Source organism: Sphaerodactylus townsendi, linkage group LG04 (assembly GCF_021028975.2).
Source record: "Sphaerodactylus townsendi isolate TG3544 linkage group LG04, MPM_Stown_v2.3, whole genome shotgun sequence".
NCBI classification, from domain to species: Eukaryota; Metazoa; Chordata; class Lepidosauria; order Squamata; family Sphaerodactylidae; genus Sphaerodactylus; species Sphaerodactylus townsendi.
In genome coordinates, this window is record NC_059428.1 from 100787456 (window position 1) to 100809080 (window position 21625).

At 42.4% G+C, this 21625-nt stretch overlaps 1 protein-coding gene across 1 annotated transcript in view; it reads right to left on the reverse strand.

The window, feature by feature from the left end:
• Positions 1-10001: 10001 nt before the first annotated feature.
• Positions 10002-21625, reverse strand: part of EDAR (ectodysplasin A receptor) — a 95562-nt gene continuing 83938 nt past the window's right edge. Inside the window, exons 6-12 of the mRNA XM_048494696.1 lie at positions 21012-21098; positions 19021-19149; positions 18776-18850; positions 18396-18468; positions 17249-17408; positions 13404-13464; positions 10002-11387 (exon numbers count right to left, since the gene is read on the reverse strand). Of these exons, the coding sequence (XP_048350653.1) occupies positions 11068-11387; positions 13404-13464; positions 17249-17408; positions 18396-18468; positions 18776-18850; positions 19021-19149; positions 21012-21098 (905 nt within the window). The 3' untranslated portion in view covers positions 10002-11067. The remainder of the gene's footprint in view (positions 11388-13403; positions 13465-17248; positions 17409-18395; positions 18469-18775; positions 18851-19020; positions 19150-21011; positions 21099-21625) is intronic.

Sequence of the window (21625 nt, forward strand, 5' to 3'; positions counted from 1 at the left end):
TTAGAGATAAGTACTTAATGGAACATACCACTGTTCAGGTAGAGGCAGCCACAGAGGAAGCGGGCGCAGCTCCCACAAGTTATTTCCTCAATAAGATAACAAGTTCTCTTTAATGATGCAAGAATGGCAACTTATTGACTGGCAAAATAGCAGTTGATTTAATTGGAACTCTTTTTAATTCTCCCCCTAGGAACAGAACAATGGCAATGAATTACATTAAACTGTTGAAAACCTACGGTGCCTGACGGGTTACTTATCCATTTCTCCTTATATCAAGAAACCACATACTTCCAGTATGGCACCGCAAAATAAGTGAGAGTTTCCACTCTGGAGACAAATGGAGCCTGTTACGGGATATTAGAGGAAGTATGGCGGCAAAACATGTACATGGCTTTGGTTTCAATTATTACATGAGGGAGGAAATGATCTAAATTGCCAAAAAAAAACTTCCTTAACAAAATAGTATGACAATGCACAGAAAAGAAAGGAGAGATCTGTATCTGGTGTGCGCATTCTCTCAGTTGTATGACAGCTTCAATATATGCAGTGTTTTTTTAAAGATGAGTTTCTCCCCTAGAAATCAATCCTTCGTCCTAAACAAACAAATAAATATACAATGCTTTAGACATGGTCTGCCCCCTTGAACCTTTATCTGTCACCCTGTGCAGGAGGGACTCAGGAAAGATGTATGCCTTGAACACTAGTAGTGTTTTTAAGGAATATAAATCATTTGGTAAGAAAAAAAATATTTCAGTAACATGGGAAAGGTTGTCACTATCTGTCACTGCACCATGCAATATGTAGCTAACTGATTTGTTCTGTTGGGGGAATGAAAAAGTAGAGGCAGATCCCCATTTTAATTTTTGGCCCCATCAAGATCCACAGAAAAATGAACATGACATGCCTTTCTAAATTCTCTGCACCAGACACAAATCTGTTCTCCTCTGGACTTTCCCAATGAGGTCCCAGTCCACAGGCCAACCCTGTATTACGGGTAGCTGGGAGGGGAGAGTGCCACTTCTTTCTTGCATTTGAGATTCTCAGGAGAAAGGTGGGCATATAAACATTTTAAATAAATAAAAAGTTTTCATGGTATGACATCATAGATGTGGAATATTTGGATTATTTCTTTTAATGGGTTCAGGTTTCTCCTGAAGAAGTGAGAATATAGGAGGCAGCATGCAATGTGTGGATGTCAGCTACATCCAGAGACTGCTGAGAATGTTCCCTAAATGCTCATGATGGACAAGGAAGTGGCACAATTTATATGTCTTGTTCATTTTTGGAAAGGAAAAGAGTTTGTAAGCCCCTTTGAGTCTCCTTACAGGAAAGAAAGGGGAATATAATTCCAACTCTTCTTCTTCTTCTTCTTCTTCTTCTTCTTCTTCTTCTTCTTCTTCTTCTTCTTCTTCTTCTTCTTCTTCTTCTTCTTCTTCTTCTTCTTCTTCTTCTTCTTCTTCTTCTTCTTCTTCTTCCTCCTCCTCTTTCCAACGCTGTGCATATTGGTTGTGGGTCTTTAACGTACTCCTGTAGCAGAAAGCAGAATCACTTGGGAAGGTGTTAACATACAATCCAACAAATACTGACAGTTATACATATCCTTTCTCTTGCGTACTTGATGTTTGTAATGTTTTCTAGTGCCATGGTGATGGCTGTGTTTTTAACACTATATATACATACTGTTTTAAAATGGCCACATATAAACAGACATAGTGGTTGATATTATTGTTGACTGCTTATATTTAGGGTCTTCTTTTTCATTGCACATGCATGTGTGTACACATGAGTATCGTAAGACAATGTGACATCTGGAAGAGTAGCACAAACAGCCAGGAGGAGCCACAAAGAAAGTGCAATGGCCACTTGAAAACTCATTGCTGCCTGAGGAGGGGAGGGCAGCCACTGGTTCACAAAATAAATATACTATAAACCTCTTCATGGTGATAAAACTGGCTACAGCTTATTTTATTCAATGCTGGCAAAGGAAGCAGAGGCCCAGCATAGGGGGACGGATCCTGATCACTGAGCAGCACATTTGCTGAACCCAATGCACACCTTTCCCCAGCCCAGTGGTGGGGGAAGCAGGAGCAGCAAATCAGTGGGAGCCAATTGGGTTCTAGCTTCTAAGTGGTCCTCCCCTTGCTGCCAGGGGATTTGGGCCATCCAGCACCCATCACCTGGGCCCTCAATAATGGGGAGGCAGGCACACAGGCTCCACCCCCCAAAACCCCTAACCCTAACCCCCTGACAGGATAAAAGAATAACAGTTCAAATGCCTGTAACAATAGAAACCGCCACTGAGCCATGCACTAAAGGAAGGGAGGGAAGAGCTGTCAAGCGCAAGGAGAAGAGGCAGAGGTGCTGCCTCCCTCGGCCATATATTGCCCCACATGCTCTGCCTCGGCCATATATTGCCCCACATGCTCTGCCTCCAGTCCACTTTTTTGCCCTCTGGGCACCATGTGGCTGGCGTGGATGGTAACCCTTGACCTCCCCATTCCCAAGACAGCAATGGCGGCATGGGGTAAGTCCTGCACTGTACTTTTTGGAAGCTTTGGTGATTTTCTGTGTAGAAAAAAGAAAAACTTTGCTTCATATTGCTATTTTAATATGAAATTTTCTGCCTGGATAATTTGGTCAAATCCCCTGCTTATTTCTCAGTAATATTTCTGCTTTAAAGAATTTCAGAATAAGGCTGTAAACTGTGAGTTCGGTTCCCCTAGCAATTTACATCTGTTTCTAGTGACCTTCTCAGCAAGTCATCATTGTGGGAGCACAGAACAACTTTAGCAAGCATTATATAAACATAATGTTGGAAGGGGCCTCCAGTGTCATCTATTCAAATGCCCTGCACAATGCAGGGAGATCACAGTAACATCTATCCCCCACCCCAGTGACCCCTTCTCCATACCCAGAAGATGGCCCAAAAAGTCCTCCAGGATCCCTGGTCAATCTGGCCTGGTGGAAAATTGTTTCCTCATCCCAGAGTGGCTGTTTGCATTATCCTGGGCATGTAAGAAAGGGCCACAAGAGACAAACAAGAGCCTCATGATCTACCTAAGTTCACAGAATCAGTATTACTATCAGATGGCCATCTAGTCTCTGCTTAAATACCTCTAAAGAAAGAGAGCTCACCACCTCCTGAGGAAACCTGTTCATTGAGGAGCTGCTGTAATTGTCATGAAGTTCTTCCTAATTTTGATTTAATTTCAACCTGCTGGTTCTGGTTTGACTTCTGGGGCATCAGAAAACAGTTCCTCGCCATTTCTACAACAGCAAATTCAAATACTTGAAAATGGTTATCATATCACCTCTCTATTGTCTCCGCTCCAGGCTATGCATATTGAGCTTCTTCAACCGTCCTTTTCTCATAGGACTTGGTCTCCAGACCCCTCACCATCTTTGTTTCCCTCCTCTGGACATGTTCCACCTTGTTTACATCCTTTGTAAATTGTGGTGTTCATACTATTACTATAGGCTGTATTCTTTAAAGGTTTTCAATTTTCTAGTTTGCCACATTAGCCCCTACTGGGTTATCCCAGTGAGGTTTAGCCATCTCAAGTAAACTTTTTACCATAGGCAAAGCAATCAGAGTGTTGCTTTCCAGTGACATGACCACTGGTGTAATGCCCATTGGGGAAGGTGGGCAGCTGCCCAGGGCATCACCTTGTGGAGGGCATCAAAATGCTGGGTTCGTTTTTGGGTATTTTTAGTGGTTTTCCATTTTTGGCCTGCAGGGGGCGCAGTTCTTAGGCTAGCTAGCAGCACCAAATTTTCAGCGTGTCATCAATGCTGGGTTCGTTATGTGACCCCCCAAGTTTGGTGAGGTTTGGTTCAGGGAGTCCAAAGTTATGGACTCCCAAAGGGGGTGCCCCTATCCCCCATTGTTTCCAATGGGAGTTAATAGGAGATGGGGGCTACAGTTTTGAGGGTCCATAACTTTGGCTCCCCTGAACCAAACTGCACCAAACTTGGGGGGAATCATTAGGGCAGTTTCCTGATGAGACCCTGAAAGTTTTGAGATTGTGCCTTCAAAAATGTGCCCCCCCAGCCTGCAACCCCCATTGACTGCAATGCAGAAAACTCAATGCAGAACAAAGATTCTTGGGCCAATTTCAGGATGTTCTTGCAGGGAGGGCATTCTTGGACGTATCATCACCAAAATTTCAGGGTATCATCTGGAGACTGTCATGATGGCACCCCCCAGGTTTGGTGCAGTTTGGTTCAGGGGGGGCCAAAGTTATGGACCCTCAAAACTGTAGCCCCCATCTCCTATTAGCTCCCATTGGAAACAATGGGGGATGGGGCACCCCCTTTGGGAGTCCATAACTTTGGACTCCTTGAACCAAACCTCACCAAACTTGGGGAGTAGCATAAGGACAGTCACCTGAAGTTTGGTGCTGATATGTCTAAAAATACACCCCCTGCAGGCACCAATGTCCTGGTGCAAAAAAAATTGGTCATGGTGGCCGCCCATGCGGGGGGAGGCATCCAACTCAGGTTTTGCCCAGGGCTACAGTTTGCCCAGGGCTGCCTCGTTACGCCCCTGGACATGACTGTTTTGTCATACAAGATGGCCTTCTTTAGTTGCAGTCAGTCTGCAAGGCATGTTGGGAATCTGCAAGTCCTTCAATGCGATTCCCCTCTTCCTCAAGTTCCACTCTGATAATGTGGTGTTGTGTCCCAGTTTGTGCCATCTACCTAAAGTGGCCTCATGATTCTCTGTGTTGCAGGATGTCCTTTTGCCAGTGTTTTTTCCGCACCCATCCTCTGCCCTAGAGGAGGCACTGCATACTTTGGGTATCCTCTCATTACTGCTATACCAGCTGGAGAGAACCTCACATTTCTGTAAGAGTGGCAGGTTGTTTGTGTGTTTCAAGGATTTCCATAAAGGTCACCTTGTCTCTGCCCAGACAATATCCCACTGGGTGTGTAATGCTATTTGATGGTCTGTGAGGCAGCTGGGGTGGCTCATCCTTTGAATCTCAGAGCCCACTCTACTAGAGCAGTAACTACCCTCCACAGCATGGGTTTCCAGGGTGTATATCTTGGACATTTATGGGGCAGTTAAATGGTCCTCTGCCTCTACTTTTATTAAATACTATTAAATACTAAATACTACGCGTTGCTGTGGCAATTGTCCTTCTCATCACAGTCCGCAACCCACACAGATGTCCATGCAGGTCCAATGATCCGCAGTATAGCCTTTTGGGGTAGTCAAATGGAATCCCTCTTTCCCTTTTCAATTCACATTGTTATATGGTGGTGTCTTGTTTTTTTAGTATAAAGAAACCCTTTCCATTTCACAATGGAACTGTCCAGAGTGCGAATCCCGCTGTCCATGAGGCTGGTTGACACCCACAGTCCTAACTTGGGTAAGGCAGAACTGGGGCAAGCAGGCTATCCCAGTCAGGCAGCAGAGGCAGGGTGGTGAGGCGCTCAGATTGAGGCCAGCTCCCTGGGTTCTTAAAAAGCCATGTGCAAAAGAAGCGGAGCCAGTAGTGTTGGTTCGCCCCCACCCCGTGGATTTTCTTAGAAGAAAAAGGCAAACTCCAGCTTGCTTTTAGTAAAAGAGAGCTGTGGCGAATATGGGTGAGGAAGTGGGTAAGTGGCAGTTGGATGTGAGGGAGGGCAGAGTGAGGTGTGTGAGGATGAGCTGGATGTGTATGAGAGTATGTGTGTTGTGTGGTAGCAGTGGGTGAGGCACAGAGAGTGAAAGTTACCTGTGTGTGAGGGGGAGGAACCCCACCTGACGTCTCACATGACAAAGTATGTATGTGTTTCACTTCCACTCGTATTACCTAACAGTATTACCTATTTACTGTTTTCAATGCTCATCTCTGGCCATCAGCGCGAACATTCTAAGCCCTCATACCAACCCCTCAGGCCACAGACATGCTGCACGAACATTCTAAGGGTGACAGTTAAACACAGCCAGCTTCATGGCCTGGTGTGCCAGGAAAAAAATGTTTTACCTGGCTCAGGTATGGACTTTTGGCGATTTGAAGGTCCAATTACCTGCCCGCAACAGGGAGGGACATCATGTGAAAATTTGGGGGCGATCCGTCCAGCTGTTTCCACGTTAGAGCATGAGTAAAAAAGTCACTGTTAGCTTTTTATATAGCTAAAAGTCACTGTTAGCTTTTTATATAGGAGGGGAGTGAGCATCTCTTCCACTTAGGAACAGCAGCAGAGTTGAAGAAAAACGTTCTGAGTATGTGACTGTCCTGCACAAGCGCAGTCCCAATGTGTGCCTACGCAGAAGCCCACTTGTGAGTTACAGGTAAGTGCAACTGTACGTTCTCAAAAAAGGACATAAGATTAGTCTGACGTGATTTGTTCTCAAGGAACCCCTGCTAGCTCTTAGTGATGACAGCCATTCTTTCTAAATACTCTAGGACTGATTGTTTGATGATCTGCTGATTGTTTGATGATCAGGCGTAGACCTCAAGCTGATGGGTCAGTTTCTCCTTTTCCCCCTTCTTGAACATCTGGCCACCTCCAGGCACCTCACCTGTTCTCCAAGAATTCTCAAAAATATCTGTGAGTTCTTTTAGTACCCTTCGATGCAATTCATCTGGCGTTGAGGACTTACCAGTAGTTGCATTTAAAGAAACTAGGTGTTTATGTACTACTCTTACTCTAGGCTGCAACTCCCTTTCTTCATCATGTGTTGTGTTTTTCCCATGATGCACTCCACATATGATACTGGAGGACAGATGAAGTGGGTGCCAGGTGATAAATATATAAAATTAGTCTAAACTTTAGAACGAAATTAACACCATGCACATGGCAATGCTTTATCTGATCTTATTTATTTATAATGTACAACAGTAATAAGTTATATATACAGACATACACAAAATTGTTACAATAGAAGCATTTTAACAAGAAGTGCAGAACTAGCCTGTTTTCCTACTCCTTGTGGGGTGCTTTTGTTTGGCAACATGATGAAAGCTTCATTAGATGCGAAATGAAACAATTTAAAGTCAAGGGTTCATAGCGGCAACTGATTTCCAGGGCTCAGCAAACACCATTTGGTTTTCTTCAGTAAAGTGATGATATATTAATATTAAAAACACACACTAGTAGACGTGTACTTTAATTGTAAAATAACACTGTAAATACAAATTGGAGAAAGGATTTCTATTCAGGATGAAAAATGGGAAACCAAAAATTACTACAGACCATAATCCAGTAAGGCTGTTCTGAAAGCAGAAGCTGATTTATGATTGTGATTTGTTTCCAGTCAGGAGCAAATAATAGGAGGAAAGGGTACCGCCAAGCATGCAGGTGTGTGTACTGATGCACTGTGCCTCCATCACTGCTCAGCTGTTGTTGTTTTTTCCTTTGAATAATTAGGATTAAGAGGAAGATCCATGATTTCAGCAACTAGAACACAAGGACTCCTCTACAGTCAGATATCTCTGAGGGAGACAGGCAGCCCCATCCAAATCTGGAAGTGGCAGGACCCGGCACCACTGCGGTGCCGCCCTGCTGCCTCCAATAGAGTTTTCCAGCAGTGCAGGGAGCTCAGGAAAGCTCCAAAACTCCCCCACTGCCAGAAAGCCCCATAGGATTTAAAGGACGTATGCTACCAAAAAGACAGCATACATCCAAGGACAGGCGTGCCATGCAAACGACTCTAAACCCCTGGAAGAAGCCATCTAATGTCGCCCCAGGAAGTGCCCTGCCCCTCCCCCACACTGGCGTCTGAACAGGATGCCAGCACAGCTCTGTTGTGATCCAAACTTTTGGGGTTTGCAGGGGCAGTGCTGCGGGACATGCAGCCACATGCATCTGCTGTCTCCACCAGGGTAAGTGCCCCAAGGAGGGTGAATGTGCCGGCGGAAGGCTGCACGGCTCCCTTGGGCTGTGTGTCTTTAATCCAAAACTCTAAGCTGGATCAAAAATAAGAAGAGACTGACTCTGTCCACCCCAATGCTGAGGATCACCCTATGCATACAACAGAACATGGGCCATCAGATAATAATGTTAGAGTTTGGCGATTGGACCATTGGACCAAAGAACCAGTCACAAAATGGATCTTTGTTGCAGCCTCTATAATTCTCCCTCACCCCTAATGCTCCTGTGGGTTGGGTTACTCTCAGAAATCATGTACAATAAGGTGCAATGAATGGGAGAATTGATAGAAATCATTTGTTCCCTTTATGTGAGTTGTAGCTTCTTGTTGATTGTGCAGAGCAGGCTAGGATCCAGCCCAGTGACCTGCTATAGAATCTTCCTACAAATACAGTAGGCAATATTAGTAAAAATAAAAAAAAACCCACAGAAGTGAAATGTAATCAACATGCAGCTTTTGCTAATGAATGGTACGAAGAACCTCATAAGTATTTAACGCAAAGAGGACATTTCAGGGATATTAAGAGCTACTTAACTCTTTGGCTATGCAAACTGTGTACCAGAAGCAGAGATGCTAAATGGCAATATTAAATATTCATCACATTGATCCTATTATAGTGGAATCTGTTTTCTATTGTCTTTTTTTGTTGTTGTTCAGGGCCAAGGAGGTGGGGGGGTAGGGCTGGTTATTATTTCGGAGAACATGAGTTACAGTTTTATATCACTTTTGCTCAGTTGTGCAACTTGTAATTAAAAATATTGCTTTTGAAGTTATGGCATTTATTTTAATTTAATAATAACTTACTGAAATCTGTCATCGCAGCATTTTGTGATGAACTGAACTGTAAATTAAGTAACTTGCTCATTAAAACTACTACTGGCTCCTGGTCTCTGCAATTAAGAGCTTACAAGAACTTCCTGCCAATAAAACGAAATAAGGATTTCTTTTTTAAACCCAGGGCACGAGACCTCCTACCACAAGCACAATGCAGCAGTTTGCCATAAGGTTTGGTAGAGCCTGTTCTTCCTTCTCTTCTCAGTACATCCCACAGTGGCAGGGCCCCAGGCCTTTAGGAGTCTGCACACATTCTGTTTCCACAGTTTCAACCAGGACATGTTGCAAGCTCTGCTGGGGAGAGCACTATATCAGTTCCTTGGCTGGTAGACTAACAATAATTAAGTGGTACTAAAACATAAGCGTTGATATTCTGGCTTCTAGAAGTGGCTGCTTTATGCTGGATACAAACAATTGAAATTGTGCTAACATACTTCTTTTAAATACAGAAATACAATCAATATCTTTCTTATTTTTAGTAGGCCGGTATGATAGAATTTAATTCAGTGATATAACATTTGTGAAAGCAGTCATTGAACCATGAGCTCTTATAAAGTAGTTTTCTAACTTTCTATGCTAGGGAACACTTAGGGTTCCCAGGCCCAGCCAACAACCAGTAGAAGACTAGCAGGCAGATAGGAGGTGGCTGTTAGCAACACCAGGCCTCTCTAGGAACTGTTGGAAACTATGGTAAAACAGAGTTTGGGGTGATTCCTAGAGAAGACTGGCCTCATTTTCAATGAAATCCATAGGCCTGGTGCCCATTTTTATTTAATTTTTCTCCTGGCCTTTCAGACTAATGAAGGGAAGCCAGAGCTGGGGGCAGGGGATTCTCAGCCCCTACTGGGAGACTGACAACCTTCAGAACACTTGCAACAGTAATGCCTTCTGAAGAATTTCTAAACATCTGCCATAAAATTATTTTATGTTATGGAAATGATGGTATGTTTATTAGCACCCACTCAGTTCATATAAAGTATTTTCCAACTTCTAATTCTTATTCTCTCTGCATGTAAAATGTAAATGAATTTAAGGACATTCTCAACATTGACTTATGTTTTTATATTGTAGTGAAGAGTTGCAATGATGGAGTAATTGTTTTTTAATTTATTGTCAAAGGCTTTCACAGTTGGAATCACTGGGGTGTTGTGGGGTTTCCAGACTGTATGGCCATGTTCCAGTAGCAGTTTCTCCTGACGTTTCACCTGCATCTGGGGCGGCATCTTCAAAGGATCTCCTCTGAAGATGCCAGCCACGGATGCAGGTGAAACGCCGGGAGAAAATGTTACTGGAACATGCCCATACATCCCAGAAACTCCACAACACCACACTGTTTTTAAATTATTTGGCAGCAATTATTTATCTTCTTAGTGACAATTTGCTGAATAATTCCTATTATAGCTATCTCTGAAAAACTATTTTGGCTAAAATAGATCAGAAATGCAAGGAACGAAATGTATATGTATCTTTTGTCTGGGTAGCTGACAAAGTTGAAATACCGTCTATAAGACATCTGATTCTTTTTAAAAATAAAATGTAATAAACTTAACTGTACACACTTTATCTCCTACACTTAAGTACTGAATCTCCTTCCTCTGTATTGACCGAAGTCCCTCACATTCCCACCTTAAGGATTGATTCGTTCCTTTCTGAAGCATCAGAGATAGCTACATAATTATTTTACTTAATGAAGCACCATATTCATAAATAATGTCTGCTGACTTTATAATTAGCATATATTTTCATTAGTATGTATGGATTCTGTGCAGACCGCACATGCCCGAGCCATACTATGTGTTGAAATGGGAAAACTTGGACTCAAACATGATACAAATTGCAATTCAACTAATCTAAGCCACTATAACTTCATTCTCATGCCTGCTGACTTTTAAAAACCCTACGTGTTACACAGAAAATGAAACTGATAATCATGTAAATGCTAGGTATAGCAAAACTGGCAAGCTTCTTATCTGCATCCTGCAGTACTGTATCTGATGTTGGGTAGCAACTGTGGCAGATTGAAGCAAATCAAGTCAAAGCAATTAAGCTGGATATCTTCAAAGCCAGCACTGACATTGGCAGCTGATCAGTATCTGTACTTGTGAGTTCGGCTGGAAATTAATATTAATCTCTCTTTTTTCAGGCCAAATGATTCCAATTCAAGAAGTCTTCAAGCTGAGGTCCTTCAATTTGATCAGTGGCAACCAGTAACAAGACTTGGCTCACTATATTCTCAAACCAACCGAAATGCTACTGAAATCTGAAAGCCATCAGTGCTTCCAAGAGTCTGTCCCATTCTGGGACCCATGGCTCCAGGGTTCTGCATTTTCCACAAATCCTTTTGGAAATGAAGATCACGAATATGCCCATCATGAGTCTGTAACTGGGTCAGGTTTGGGCATCACTTGTGCCCACTCCAAGATATCTGCACAGAGAGACTCCACAGCATCCAACCGTTCGATCTGTACTAGTTTTGTCAGCAGTTCTGGAATACTGTAGCCGGCGGTACTAATACGGTCAAAGAGCTGCATGCCATCCGTCATGCCTCCTATTTCATCACGCTTCAATCCAAAGCTCTCGGCAAGGTGGCGCCATGTCTTCACAATGGCTTTCTCTGTGTTATATGTAGAGCTGAGCATCCGGCTGGTCTTCTCTAGGCAATCAAATGGAAGCTCTGTGGGGCTGAGGCCTGGAAAGAGAATTTATTGTAGGAGTCAGTATCCCCTCTTCCAAATTGAACATTACATACAGGTGTGTTCAATTGTGTCCTTAGTATAGTGTAGTTACCAGCCTGCATAGCCCCGACCAGAATAAATCAGAATAAAACCATACTCAGAATAAAATACCATAAAAGGAGCAATATTGTAAAAGATGGCAACAAAAACCCACCCTCCTCTGTGTCCACGAGAGGCCTAGATCGAATGGGGCTGATAACAATCAACCCGGCTGGCCAAACTCCTGGCGGAACAGATCCGTTTTACAGGCCCTGCGGAAACTTTGCAAGTCCTGCAGGGCCCTGGTCTCTCTAGGGAGCCTGTTCCACCAGGTAGAAGCCAGGGCTGTAAGAGCTCTGGCCCTTGTAGAGGCCAGCCAAATATCCTTCGGGCCAGGAACCACTAATGGGTTCTCCTCCGAAGAGCGAAGAAACCTAGCGCGGCAATGAGGGGAGATGTGGTCCCTCAGATATGTAGGCCCAAGGCCGCTTATAGCCTTAAAGGTTAAAACAAATACTTTGAACATGACCTGGAACTCGATGTGTAGCTAGTGCAGATGGTATAGGACCGGTGTAATCCGGTCTGGGCTAGATGCTCCAGTAAGGAGTCTGGCTGCCGCATGTTGCACGAGTTTCAGTTTCCAGATTACAGTCAAAGACAGGCCAGCGTAAAGTGAGTTACAATAATCAAGCCTGGAGGTGACCGTTGCATGGATCACTGTGGCCAGGTCAGAACGGGAGAGATATGGGGCCAGTTTTTGTGCCTGACGCAAATGGTGGAACGCCACCTGAGCTGTCCAAGTGACCTGGGCCCCAAGTGACAGTGTTGGGTTCAAAGTCCCTCCCAGGCTTCACTCCCAGCTGGCATAGTTCTACCCTCCCACACCCCCTCATGCTGCTTTGCACGCTTCCCCCTTGCCCTCCTCCCTGTTCCTGACCATTCCTGCTTTTTATCCCACCATATCATTTCTATTGCCTGTGGCCTCCCTGCTCCTGCATATCTTTAGATCTTTAGATTAGAAAAAATTAAATAACCATAAAAATTAAATAACCATATTGATAGACTGATAAATCAATACTATACTAAAAAAAATGTAAAGATAATGATAGTCGATCAGTCCAAACACCCGATTTTCTTGGGTTTGCAGCACATTGGGAGACAAATGATCGTGAACCTGGGAAGCTTAGCAGTTCTTCTGAGGAAATAATGGCAGTTCATGTGGTTCTTTTGCGGTTTTGCAGTTTGCACACTGCCATTACTCCTCCCCACTTCCTGCCATGAAAGACAATCAGGTGTTACAGTCAAGCCTTTTCTTTAATAGTTCACCTTCTTATGTCAATCTATCAATAGATTGATATATCAATCTACTGATGTTGATCAGTTGATATGTTGATCTATTGATAGATTATTATATCAATCTATTGATAAGATTAAAGATAAAAAATTAAAGATCATATTAAAAATTAAAGCACGCTTGTGCAATAGAAAACCCATGAAACATTGCCCCCCTGGATGTAAGCAAAAAGCCAGCTGATGAGTAATGCCTGTCCCACTGCAAGCAGGGCGGTGGGTAATAATGCAGAACATGCCCTGAAACAAAAACTCCATAGCCAATTCTCTTTGAAGTCGCAAGAACCTTGCTGTGTGTAATCGGCCTCTGTTTTCTTCCTATTTCGCCTTGCAAAAGTACGTTCTAATTGAAACCAGTAAACAACTTTGATACAGTTATAGAACTGTCCAAGTTTTCAGAAAGATAGTTGTCTAAAGGTCAGCTTTGGTACCAGAATAAATTTTAATTCCTCAGAAGTTCAGCCAAATTGCTCCCAAAATTAACTTTAAAAAAAAAAATCCCCTCACAGTTGAATCCATCTAAATCTATTGACTATGATATATTAGTTGCCTTGAAGCTCCAGCCTTTTGCTTAAGAATGGAAACAATAGTGTTATAAATGAATGTTTTTTGCTTTATGTATTCTTTTTTTTTTCACCCACCTTCTGCAACACCACACACGTTAGCATATAGATCCAGAATCTTTTTCCTCCGGCTTTGAATCTAAGGAAAATAAAACACACAAAAATTGTCTTTTTGAAAACTGGACTTAGTTGTTTCCTCAGAGATGTGTGAAGAGATAAGAGACATGTCAAGTCAGTTGTATGTATTCCTAGTTACAGAAAAGGGACAGAGATTTAATGTTAGAAGCAGAGTGCAGCTTCCTGAGAGTCTCAGGGATTTCACTTTTAAATAAGTTGGCTAGCATTTGTAGATATGCATTTAACGTGTGCAGACAATATTTGTGACATCTGAGGAGTGTTTTAACATAATTTTTGGTGGCAAGAGAGCCCAGAAGAGCTTCAGTGATATTGAGGTGTTCTGTGCATCTTCACATTGCTAATAGAGTCAAAATATACAAAATAAATAACTACAAGGCTGCAGCAATTCGTAACCTTGAGAATATTTTACTTATTCTTTTTATTGTACACAGTCCTGGACTAATTACAAAGACAGACCTAAATTAATTGAAAGAAGAGTAGCAGTAGGCCAAATAAATGTACTTGTATTCTATTATATTTGTGGCAATTTTAGGGGAATTTTATGGCAATTTTGTGGCAACTTTAGGGGAAGCTATGTATATCAAAAGAATAAGAATTCTTGTTCTAGAAGCCTCCTTCCATATTGCATACTTTAGAGGCCCCACAAAAGTTAAAATGGTGGCAGATGGACCACTAGACTTTCCAGGAAGAGTTCACATTTCTCTCACACAATATCTATCACCTGTACAGGTTATATAATTCAGTATTTAATTCTTCTTTGACTAGACATTGCCCTGAATGTTGGCAAGAAGAATATACAAAATAACATTAGTACAGAAATTCTCTGGGTTGCAGCAGGGTTGAAGCAGCTGTGCTGAATTAAGCAATTCTACCTACACCTTCTAAAAGAGGGTTCTAATCTCAGCTATTGGCCTCAATGAAAATCTGTTTTACCAATAAGCATGTTTAGAAGAACTTCTGGCTGGAGTAAAACCAGGTTTTAATTAAGCTGTTGGTTTTTAAAAATTCATTTAAAAATAACTTTTGTGGACAGATGCCAACACCCAGACCTTGACCTAAATCTGCACCGTCACTCTCACAAATACTGCAGCAGTCTCATCACGAACACTATGGCCTGTTGTGCTACAATCAACGGCTGGACTTGCCACTTTTCACCTGAAAGGAACTTGGTGCTATTAACAGTTCCAGGATAGAAAACTGACATGGTGCATGTCATGGTTTTAGTTGTCTTGCAGTGGTTTAAAGACACAGGGCAGCTGCAAGAAACAGATAGAGCAAGCTAAAAATGGTTGTAGGAAAGAAGGGTGGATGCTGATGCACAGTGGGAGAAGTATCTTATCAGAAGCATGAACTCTGTTTTGGCTCAGGCCTCTCATGATAGTTAAAAAACATACTTTCAGGAGTTTGCAGTTGGGGTGGGTAGAAATGTTTCTACAATTGAAAAGAATGAACCAAATGAAAATAAGGTGGATTTCTAGAGCTTAGCACCTATGTTTTAATCTCACTCCTTTAAAAGGGTCAAAGTTGGCTGTAGCTTGCATATCAACTTCTCAAACGATGGCATAGCTATTCCTGCTGCTGTAGTTCCTTCTGATCTCACTGAATATTTGTGGTGAAAGAAAAGGCACAGGGGGAAAAAAGGCTGACAAACAATATGGGATTTCATGAGGGACACTTAAAGGAACTTTTAGCTATGCAGAGCCTAGGAATCCACGTTTCAAATAAGGAAGTGAAGAACAAAAACAATAATTAGAAAGCAGTCTTGAGGGCTAGGAAGCTGAGTGGCTTGCCAGCTTTGCATCTAGCCCAGAAATCAAAACCAGGAAGAGCAGAAATAGAACCTTAGAGGCCAGGAGTGGTGGAAAAAGTTAGAAGTTAAAGGGCAGAGTGGAAAGGATGTTATACAGGGTTGCCAAGCATAGACTGGCAACTTGTGGGAGATAGAAACTTACATGGGGGAGGACTAGCACCTTTTGGCATGATGATTCTACATCCAGCATGGCCCAGAAGGGACATCATCACACCAGAGGTGATGCTTTAGCTACTGTCCAAGACTCTATGGTTAACCATAACATTGGGTGATGTTTTTAGTATTCACCCAAAACTAACTGATGTCACTTCCAGGTAACACTAGAAGTAGCATCATTATTTTGGGCTGCTGATGGCATCAGCTGATGCTGATAGAATAATTATGTTGGGCCGTCCATTTTGCCCCCATCTGAGCAGGGGAAGAAGCCAGAAGTATCTAGCCACCAGCAGGTAATTGGCACCCATAACGACACAAGACACTGGTTTGGCTACTTGTGCCCAAGCCTTTCCCTTGCATGTTCTCCTACCCTCCTTCCTCTTGCAATGTTGGATTCCTTTACTCTTTATCAGTAAAGCACAGTTGACCACTGTATGTAAGTTGTAATAAGTTGTAATGAAACCAGGATGACAAACAGCAGTTGAATCTCTGCTTACAGTTCTGGTCTCTAGGCACGCTACACGTTGTGTGAACAGTGGTTTAGCCATGATTAAGAGGACTGGGAATAGGGGTGGGCAAAAAAAATGGTATTTTTTCAGGTTTGGGTTTAATAGACCTGAAATTTTTTTTGAACCCCCCCCCCCCCCCCAAAAAAAAAAAAAAAAAAAGCTGACATTCCATGCTGGCTTGTTGGGTTTTTCTGAAAATTTGCACCTATGTTGCCTGCTACTTCTTAGACCCATGTGAATTCAGAGGCAGGCAAAGTTGAATGCTGGGCCCAGCCTGGCCAGATCTAGCTTTAAATTGTTGGTTCTATCTTCAAAGTCTACCTGACTTTAGAGGCGGAGCTTCAGAGGTGGAGCCAGTAGTATAAGAAGGAACTAGCCATCCAGAGGCTGATCCGGCAGGCTGAGCCCACAATTCAATGCTGAGCTTGACTTGGGCAGGTCCAGTGTTGAACTGCATGCCCCACCCCCAAACTCCATGTGGACTTTGGGGGCAGGGTGAACAGTTCAATGGTGAACTCAGCCAGGCTGAGCCTGGCCCAGTCCCTCATTCAACAGCTTGTAGCAGGTAAAGGAAGAAGGAGAGGTATGTTTTTTTTAAAATAAAAGGCAGTGGGCTGAAATAGCCCAAAAATGCTGAAAAAACTTGGATTTTTTTTTCAGATCCGCTTATATGGCTCCTCTTTATTGCTGCCTTTTTTGGGAGGAAGAACCCGGAAAATACTGACAAGGTATTTGTGGGGAAGGGGTGTTCTTATCATATTTATCAAATGCCCCCCTTTAATTGGGAGTGTTCCATTTGAATTGACACAAGCCCTATCCACATTGTAACGAACATGCATACTTTCTGCATGTATATGTGTACATCTCTTTGTAAGAAAGAGCCAATGCATTCAAGGTAGAAAAGAATCTGGGAACTAGTACCTAAATAATTGTTTCAGTCACATGTTCAGCTCTGTGTGTACTGAATGTGAATTGGGAAGTACTCAGTGTGTGTGTGAAGAAAAATCAAGTGCACACCATGCACAGATTGCTCATGTGCTCACTGTAACTTGTGAACAGGGCTCCAGAGTGATAGAAGAGCCCAGGAGTTATGTTAAGGTAAGAATATCCAGATAGAAAAGAGGCTTGGATGGATGTTTGCTGATAGTGACGAGGGATGTTGAAAGGCAAGGGAATCTGCACAACATGAAAATTGTAGGGTTTCTAATATGTCAACGGATAAAATTAAGTTTTACATTTTTCATACAGAGTCAAAAGTCCCAAAATTGACTTGTGAAAACACTTGTATTGAAAATTCAAAGGGGACTTACGCCAGTTGATTTGTTGTTTGTGTAAGATTTATCCCTGGCCAAATGGACTAGAGACAACAAGCACAGTTCTGGAGTGCCTTGCTTGTCAATCGCAGCTTCTTCATCACTGTCCATGCTACGACTTAAAAGCCGCTCATTTTCTGATGATGCATCGTTTTCACTGACAAGGAAAGCATAAGAAAGAATTGATTTCTAAATGATAGCATATAGATCTTCAGCTATGCCTTTGTCTTAACATTCATTCTATTATTATGATGACTTCTGTTATTGTTATTATGTTTATTCTATTATCATGATACAAGAGCTATACTGAGCCAGTAAAAATGTCACAGTGCCACAACAGCATCATAGCAGTGCTTTTTGCTTGAAGGAACTGGAGAACAGAAGGCAGCACAAACTTTCCACTTCAACAATCACATCCTGCATCATCTCCTAGTTTGGAAATTAAAGATGAATAAAATAAGACAAGGTACTTTTCTAGTTATATATGCCCTTGTCCTGCACAGTTCCAGATACAGAAATATGGACGCACCTGGAAAATTTCTCCTATTTGAGTGCTGTACCAATTCATTTGCTTGCAATCAAGTTTTCTATTCCTTGGCAGATATAGATTGTTGTCTTCTACAGATTCTTGTCTGTATCTAGTCATACACAAAATCTGACCCAAAAACTTGTTTTAAAGCATTCCAGCAATGGAACTTAACTTCTCTTTAAGAATGCTGTGATGCCCACTGGAGAGCCAGTATAGTGTAGTTGGACTAGGATCTGAGAAGTCAGGTTTGAATCCCCACTTGGCAATGGAAACTTGCTGGGAGCTGTTGGGCTAGTCACACATTCTCAATCTTGACCCTGGTGAGTATTTGAATGGGAGACCTCGAAGAAATACCAAGGACTTGATGTGGAAGCAATCAATGGCAAACCACCTATGAATATCTCTTACTGTGAAAGCCCTACAGGGGATGCTATAAGACAGCTTGTGACTTGATGGCAAAAAAAAAATGAAGCCCCTTCTAGATTTTACTTAGCTAAATTATGCTTAGTCCTGTTGTTGTGCTATCCACTTTAACTGAGTATGGTTTTTTTTTCATATCTGAGGACAATTATATTTCTTTACCATTTTCAGCACATTTGCTTGAATATTACATACCTTTTGACAACCTTAGCTGGTGTTGCTGTCAGCTTTCCAAATTCATCTTTCTCTGAGAAAATCACAACGTTTTCTGCAAATGTAAAAAAAAAGTTATAACTGGCAAAAACATTACATTTGTGAATATAATAGCTTTCCTTGCTTCTTCGCAAGAGCATTTCAGAAAGAATCCAGCAAAACATTGGGCTGAGTTTTAATTATTCTGAAGGAATCGAGTTAAATTCTGGCCTGCACAGATGCTTTCCCACTTATTCTTCTCCTAAATGGAATTTGTGTTCAAGCAATTAAAAAAATATAGATTTGGTGCAGGGCATTGCGTTAGAGCAACATAAGCCCCGTGGGATCTGGTGTGTAAAAAGGAATTATAAAACAGCTCGAACCTTCCAGTTCTTTTTTTTCTTCCTGCACGTTGACCTGGGCTTCCACAGTCTTCACTGAATGGCTAGTGCAGCAAGCTGGAATGTAAAGACATGCCCCTGTTCAATATTCATTCTCAGCAATGATAACACAGTACAGACCTAAAACAGAGCTACCCCCTTTCTAAGTCCACTGAAGTCAGGGATTGTGCTGAAGCCTGAAAGTATACCATTTCAAAACTGGAATTCTTTTATTGATGGGCGGTTACCTTGAGCAGAAGTTCTAGTTTTCACAATGTAAAACATGATGATCAGGACAATAGCAATAGCCATGATGAAAATTGTAGACATCGCAATGATCAGAGCAGTAGCAAGATGTCCTTGACCAGAAAGATCTCCTGGAGTCACAAAAGAGAGAAATTATTAATACACATACACATGTATACACATATATGAGAAAACTAGAAAAGATTACATAAAATGAAACCATCACCAACTTGCAGTCCAGTCCAGTTTGGAGAGGGTGAAATGGGTTGTGGGAGCAGCGTGGGCTCACACCCACCCATTTGCTAACCTTGCCAGAACAAGGGGCACCTCTGCCAGTGGAGAGAGCAAACATGCCAGTGGGCGGGCACTGCACAGCTCCATGGCACCCAAACCCGGAAGGGCCTGCTGCTCCATGACAGCACTAGGGTAGCAGAGCATGTTGATGGAGTGGGGGCGGGTGGGATGTGTTCCTGGGGGGGTCAAACCAACTCTAGTTGGCTTCCACCAGGCTTTCGGCCTAGGAGCACCCTTGGTGCAGCCCCTTAACTTATGCCATGGAAATGTGAGGCGTAAATCATTTTTTCCAATTGAGTTTTTCCAGGCACCAGTGGGGGGAGGTTCCCCCGCAGCTTGCTGCATCACCCGGAGTTCCATTAGAGGTGGCGTGGCACTGCCTCCCACTCCCCGTCCCCACCCACCATGGAGTTCCCTCTCCACCTGCATGGGCTGTAAGTTTCCAGTCTCATTCACATGTTATTGGAAGAATAAACTGCTGAATTCAGGTAGTTACTTCCAAGTAAATGGCAGCAAAATAACTCCCAATTAGACATGCATAGAATTGAGTTGATAACTTTATACTTCTCTCTGCCTGTCTAGATAAATTGCTCCTTTAAAAAAATTTATATCCTGACCATTGATTTCCACTGAGATAGATACCCAGAGCCATTTTGGGCTGGAGAAACAGCATGTGGGGAAAGGCTGAAGCTCTTTTTTCCTCTGTGTAGCAGTCTGAATTAGGACCATGTGGTGCTTGGAAACTTAAATCACAGCAGCTGGCATCTGACTGTAAGATTATGAAAGCCAAATTTGGGGAAACCTGTGGACTTGTGGAAAAAGTCCCATCTAGTTTGACTCTTTAAGCATCTGCCAGGGCTCACAAGAAGTAGCCCTTCCCTCAGTTGAAGGGAAGATGCAAATGTGTGTCTGTATGTGAAGAAACAGCAGCTGGGTACAAATATGATAAAAATGTCATGTCTCCAAAGCTCTCTCATCCAAAGGAAAGTACCGTAATGACCCAGGTAAGATGCTTCCCCTGGAATTTTGTGTGTGCGCCATACTGATTCCAAAATATCTGGCAATAGAAACTATATTCAGAAATTGCTTTTAATTGGTGTGAGGTAATCTTAATTGAAGGGTAAAGTTGTCACCAGCTTTGTACATGAACAACAAAAGCCATGTTCAGCAGGAATTCATCATTTATGCTGGAATGCAGTTGCATATTTAGACTGGGGCCACAGACTCTTGCTGGCACTGCAGGGCGGTGATATGTTTTTCATTCATTTGTTCTCATGATAATATGTTTTAGCACAAAAAAGATAGCTCCCGTGGCTGCAATGCATTTCCACATTCCAAATAAACCTCTTAGGATGTTCGAGATAAAGGAAGCAAAATTAACTTCTATACTGGAGATATTCATCTCATTTGCAAAGTTCATCAGAAATTCATCCCTGCCGAAGCACCAGTGCTCTTGGCTGAACAAATCATTTTAATCCTCATCTAAATGCTGGCATCTAGTTCCAGGGCCAATTTTAAGCCTGCTAGTGGCAGACTCGTAGATAAAAGTGGCAGACTCATTGAACTATCCTCCTCCAGAGACAAGAAGTCTCACTTATCTTCTTGTCTGTGCCCACCCCACCTCTGTGCCAAACTCTTTTCACAAGCCAGGAGATGGAAATTTGCTGAAGGTAAAAGTGAAACAGACAGGTTTTCTTACCTTTGTGCACATGCTGGAAAGGAGAACGAGTGCTTGTTCCAGAAGTACTTGGGAAACCGACTGACACCCCAGAAGTAACACCTATACCTGTGATAACAAACACATTTTCAGGGTTAACTTTGTTAAATCTCAGCCACATATTGCCATGTTGATAAGGTGACAAGGGCTTCCTTGATTAGCCTCCTTCATTTTAAAATTAACCTTACACAGTTGAAAGGCTGGGGTGGGGTAAAAATTAAAGTAAAGTAAGAACATAAATATCAACAGCTTCTGGGCAAATTTATGGTGCTGTGTTGTAAAACGAGCATTTGGCATGAATTTCTCTCTGATGCCAGCTGAATGCTAAAGCAGGAGAATTCCAGTGCCTTTCTGAGCATGTTTACTCATTGATTTTAATGGGACACTTCTGGCAAGTGTATGTTAGATTCTAGTAAATGTGCATAGGACTTAGATACAATAAAAAAGAAGAAAATCAGTGAATTTAGCTGTTCGTTAGGTTGAAACTTTAGTTGGAATTCATAAGAAAACAAATCTCTTTGGGTGACCAACAAATAACTGTATTGCATCTTTTTAATGATGCAGTTCTTCTCATGGCCAATATATCTCCTCTGTGT